Genomic DNA, 5819 nt, shown 5'->3' on the forward strand with positions numbered 1-5819 from the left:
TGTTATCGTGACAGGCCTAGCTGCACTCTCATTTTACTTGTTACAGGAAGGCTCATCACTGGAAAGTATATAATATAATCATATAAAAGTTCTGTCACTGAGAGAGTAAACACCACAGGGTTACATACACATTAATGTCAGAGCACAGGAGCCAGGATCACAGGAATCAGAAGCCAGCTCGGTCTAGTATCACATGCACAAAGGAATACACAATGCTGTGGCTTTGGCAGAGTCGGTGTGCATTCTGAATTTTATAGCAGAGATCGCTGCTGAAAGCATCTACTCTGGCATCATGCAAAGAAGATAAAACAAGGACAGGACAGCAGACGTGGCAGCAGACAGTCCTCCCTCTTTGTATGGAGAACAATTCCCCTGAACTTATTGTAGCTTCGATAGCTATAGCAAGTGGTGAAAGTGTAAAAAAAATGTTCAAGTCGCTGACTACTACTGAGACTTACTAAATAACAAATGGAGAAAATATAGGTAAAAATCCAGTATTTGGGTCACTTTTATTTATTTAATTAATGACATTATTGTGAAACAGGGCATATCACTTCCATCAAATTACTGAATTTATACTGGATATTTTACCATGTCAGATGAGATAATACCTTACACTGTTTATTGTAGTATGTCCTAACATAATTGGTTCACCTGATATTCATCTCAACAACTTCAAAAGACTCGCCCAAAGCCCTCACACAACAGCAACAGCAAAGTTTTGGTTCTACAGTGTCACATTGGTTTTTGCCTATCAAAAAAAAAAAAAAAAGTTTGTAGGATTTAATTTGGTCAAACTGTTAGCAATTATAGGCTCATCGTATTTATGAAGTGCTGTAGTACTCGCGTCTGGTCTCGGACTCAAGATACTTTTTGGAGTTTTACTAGAATATTTATGAATGTGGAAAACATCCACTGAGACAGAGTAGTTGCCTAATTCCCTCACAGTCCAGTAAAGGATGCATTTGGCCAACCAGGTGGAAGGGTTGGATGGGTCAATGCTGACGTTTGAGACAACTGCCGATCATCTGTTGCAATGATAGAAGTGAAACTGTGTGCTAGCGCTGCATGTGGCAGCTACTTACCTAGCTGGTAATGGTCAATCTTCATGGTGGAGTTGGTCAGGGAGCCAAAGATGGTGATGATGGAGACTTTCCTGATGGCCATTTCACACACAGACTCCAGGTACTCATCTCTCTGCTGAACATACATACTGTTCTCCTCGCTGGGGGACGTAATCAGCTGGAGGGAGAGAGGGAGGGAGGAAGGGAGAGAAGAGAGTCATGCAATGAACACACACACGCAGACATACACAGTGTGCTGCAGAGGTGATGTTTACATTAACCTGCAGGCAGAGGATGGGCCATATTTTCCCAGCCTGCCCACAGCACTGCTGTGATAAGAATCTATACTGGCTGCAAAACAGAGACACACAGTCTGTTAGCACACAGCCTGTCGGGTAGCTGCTGGTTTATGCCTCATAATTTATGCCTATATTACATTCCACTCCAGTATATAAAGCATTATTATGAGCTTATATGATTATCTGCCCAAAAAGTGTGGTGTATCAGTTTATTGACCGATACAAATTAATCAAAAATAGATTCCTTATCCAGATGTTGAGACTTTTTGGCTTTCACAACTTCGCAGTACTCTGTTTTGGAAAACAAACTTTCAACAATCATTGGAGTTGCAATATACTGTTAATCACCTCCTCCTGCTGCACATTTTCAACTCCTCAGTGATGCAGGGTGGTGCTACATCCAGTTTGGCTGAAAAGCAACTGCCAGCAAGTCAAAAGTGGAAGTCAAGACAAAATAGTTTAGTCATGACTGTGATATTTCTGTTGGATCACTGCTTTAATTAGCTAGTCTACTTGTCCGACTTCCTGTCTCTTATTGTGAAAATAAGACAATGGGTAAAATGGTGAATATTTTTATGTTAACCACATGTAATTTATTGGTGGAGAGTCCTGTAGGTCAACTACTATTAAAGTTCCAAGCACTACTGATGCAGAAACTCAATGGATGCTAAAAAACATTTTTATAGAAACATTTTGTGGTCTTAGCTAGGTATAGTGACTTCCTGGAGTTCTCACTGACTGGGCTTGGAAAGATATAACGTGGTAATTAATTATATATTTTTTACTCTTCCTGTCTCAATAAAGCTTTACATCTTCTCTTTCACACTTCAATCTGGAGCTCTAGCAAGAATAGGCGTTTTGTCTGATTAGTATTAATGAGCCTCTTTTCTGATTGGCTGACTGTTTTCTGAGTGACACATGGCCAGGCCAACCACATATAACAGGTGACGTATAGCTGTTACATACCAACCTTATGGAGGCCCCGACAGCTTGTTTAAAGGCACAGTTTCTGAGAAGCTGTGCATTTTCTTACCATTGAACAGTGCCAGGGACAGCTGTTTTTATGCTAAGCTAACCTAGCTGACAGTAGCCTTATATTGAACAGATAGATATGAAAGTATCATAGATAAACAAACACCCAAAATATCAAACTACTTCTTTAAAACTGGTATGTGCACAGTATGTACTGGGAGTTGTAGTTACTGTGTCTGAGCACTAATTTTCCCTCTGATCGAAAACTCAAACCGGAGATTTAAAAGAGGTAGCGAGCCTCTTACGAACTGTGAGTTACGTCATGCTCTCACCAGCAGCCGTCTCCTGTTCTCAAAGTAGTCCAGGAAGGAGGTCAGGGATCCCTTCGGAGGGGGCGTTGGCCTTTTAGTGGGCTTGGGGTACTCCTCTTTCTCAGGGTACTTTGAGAGCTTCTTTCCATTTTTCTTTCCCCCGATCTTCCCCTCTTTCCCGACCTTGCCTCCTCTCCTGTCGGCTTTCTTGGTGGCCTTGTCGTTTTTTTTCTTCTTCTTGTCAAGCTTATCATGCTTGCCCTTGATCTTCTTGGTGGGACTAATGACAGTGAAGGTTTCAGTCTCCTCGGGATCACTGACTGTTGGCTTGCTGGGTTCATACTTGTCCTCATACTCATTAGTCAGCACCTGCACGGATAAATATATGTTGTTTATTGATTCTTTCCACCACATTTTTATGTAAATACCTTTACATTACTGTTTGTTTTTTTTTTCAAGACCCACTTTTTCATAAACCTTTCATGGAAAAAAAAATCTCCTTGTACACAAAAAGTGCGGTAATGGTAGTTAGTTTGGCAGTTAGCATTAGCTAGAGTCAAGAAAGATCTAAAAATATAAAGATTTTCTTTTCTCTGATTTGTTGTTTTTGTTGAGGCGTGGTGGATTCTTGCAAATGCCATTAGGAGCACTAGGAAGAGTGTGTTTAACCATAATTTTACCTGTCTAAATTATGTTAAGGCTTAAAGTTATGCAGAATTGAGGGCATGCTTTTAGTCAGGACTGCCAAGATGGCGATGGCCAGAGCCGACCACACTGAGCTTCCCGAGACTCTTCAGAAACTATGGGTGACAGCACAGAGACATTTTTAACTATACAGTCTATGGTTAAATCACCAAAGTCAAATGAACTGACCAATCGAGACAGGAGTGGAACAGCAACTCCCTGTTCTGTGAGGTAAAGTACTGTTTTTGTCAACGCATTTGAGAAGAGCATAGATTAGAGATTAGAGAGATAGATTGATATAAACAAAGGTAAGACAGTGAAAACATTCTAAATATAGTGTACACTTAAACTGCTACAGATTTTTTTAGGTGGGCCTATTTTAAGTGGCTAAAATACATTTTGTTTCCAACTCCGTCCACAGCAGTGCATTGCTTAGCTTGCAGCTAAACTGGGGCGTGCCAATCGCTGTCTACCGTAGGTGCCTTTAAGCCTTTAAGTATGGTTTTAGTACTTGTGTAAGTGCAGTGAATATACGCGTGTTTAGATTTGTGTGTGTGTGGATGTATGTATGCGTATATATGTAGCTATGCAAATACTTGGACTCGTCTTACTTTTATACCTGCTTTATTGTCCCTTTTTTTCTTCTTTTGTCCTATACACAAATCACAAATGCACTGAAAATGGTTGTTTTTGAAAAAATGCTAATAAAAAGAGTTTTGGAAAAAAAAAAAAAAAGTATGGTTTTAGTACTGATGTTTTCCACAAGTTTAGCAGCCTATATACAGAATGAACCCCAGGCACTTTTAGCAAATCAAATACATTTGTATCACCTTCTCTCCCCCGTTCTTCTTCCGGGTGGGTTTGACCCTGGAGGGTTTATGTGTGGCAGGTACCAGCTTGTGGCTGTGTGGATCTCCGTTGTCCTTGTCAGTGCGATTATCTCCAGCTGGGGTGGTTTTAGCCGGGTACCTCTCCCTCTCTCTGCGGTTGTAGTAAGGGTCAGCAGTGGTTCTGGCGGCTGGGAGCCACAGGGCTGTGGTGTGGGCTCTGGTTGGTCTCTGGGTAGTGGTAGTGGTGGTGGTGGTGGTGGGTCGTTTTGTGGTGGTTCTTCGGGTGGTGGTAGTGGTGGGTTTGGTGGTGGTTGTGGCTTTAGTTGTGGTTGTTGTTGCTCTGGTTGTGGTGGTGGTGGGCTGTGTTGTAGTTGTGGTGGTGGTTGTTGTTGTGGTTGGCTGTGTAGTTGTTGTGGTGGTTGTTGTTGTTGTAGGCTTTCTTGGGATCTTCTTGCCTGGTTTTCTTTCTACTGGTGTATCTACTGGTCCACACACACAGAAAGACATGGACATGACAAGATAGATAGATAGATAGATAGATAGATAGATAGATAGATAGATAGATAAAAAGCTGTCTTTAAATACTTTCCTATTTTGTGAGAAAGTACCTAGAGACAGTAGATTGCTACAACAATATTACATTAGACCAACAAAGTTGACCTAAATTGTTTAGTCATAATACATTCTAGTGTGAAAATGTCCTGACACTTTTCAAGTATTTCCAGATGACCTGCTTCAAGGTGCTGTTCCTGTCCGTTATTTTCAGTCCACACTGACATTCTGCTGCCTGCCGTTGAGGACGGCCTCTTTGTGGAGTTCTCTCTCCTGATTGGATAAAGTGGGAACAGGATACCAGGAAGTGTATCCTCTGTTTACTGCATGAAGGAGGACTGGGAGACTATGTTACTGACTGTACTCTCTATATCAGTGACAGCTGTCACAATGTGGAACTGATTAACACGTATTTAAAAAAATATATACATATCATATTGCAGTACTTTTAATTAGTGTATACTTTTGTAAGGATCATGGATTAAAACTAAATTCCATAAAAAACATATTCTCCTCTAGTTATATCTAGCCATGCAGATAGCTTTTTGAGAATAAAATGTACACAGCAACCTTTCATTCCAAGAACATTGTCCCATTAACTCTGGATAATCCACAAAAAAACAAAGTGTTTTCACTGAAACTATTTTCTTCTGATGAAATAGCCTCTATGAAAACAGAGTGTTCTGTTGATAATGAATAACCAGAAAACACTTAATGTGAATGTTCATTGGTGTGAGAACCACAAATAAAAGTATATTCACTGCCATTGTGTTGGAGTGCAGGTTTTACAGTTGTGTTTCTAAAAAACAAATGGAACCAAAATCGGCGAGGCTTATCTGCATACCACTAGAGTGGGAGAAAATATGTTTTAATTTTGTCATCTGCCCATTTACATGGATATAGTAAGATATATTAAGATCCCTTCCAATCATGTATTAAGGCATACATACAAATAGTCTGTTTGGAACAACAATTTCTGTCTGATATGTTTTTTCAACAAAAAAAGTCTAATTTCCACATTAAAACCCTTGAAAAATCATCTCCTCCTTCTGCCTCATTAAAACTTCCAGAATCTCTGAATACACAAATGTTGATTTCTAAAGTTTT

The 5819-nt window shown here is 40.1% G+C and overlaps 1 protein-coding gene across 2 annotated transcripts in view; it reads right to left on the reverse strand.

Moving 5' to 3' along the window:
* Nucleotides 1-5819, reverse strand: part of ccdc80 (coiled-coil domain containing 80) — a gene marked incomplete at its 3' end in the record, with an annotated part of 18704 nt that overhangs the window by 10796 nt on the left and 2089 nt on the right. Inside the window, 3 exon segments of one of the 2 annotated variants that reach the window (XM_035676423.1) lie at nucleotides 1086-1242; nucleotides 2668-3015; nucleotides 4161-4642. In XM_035676423.1, coding sequence (XP_035532316.1) covers nucleotides 1086-1242; nucleotides 2668-3015; nucleotides 4161-4642 — 987 coding nt within the window. 2 annotated transcript variants of the gene reach the window in all.

The sequence above is a fragment of the Morone saxatilis genome, unplaced genomic scaffold (assembly GCF_004916995.1).
Source record: "Morone saxatilis isolate NCDOM2014 unplaced genomic scaffold, NCSU_SB_2.0 Contig5, whole genome shotgun sequence".
In the NCBI taxonomy this organism is placed as follows: Eukaryota; Metazoa; Chordata; class Actinopteri; family Moronidae; genus Morone; species Morone saxatilis.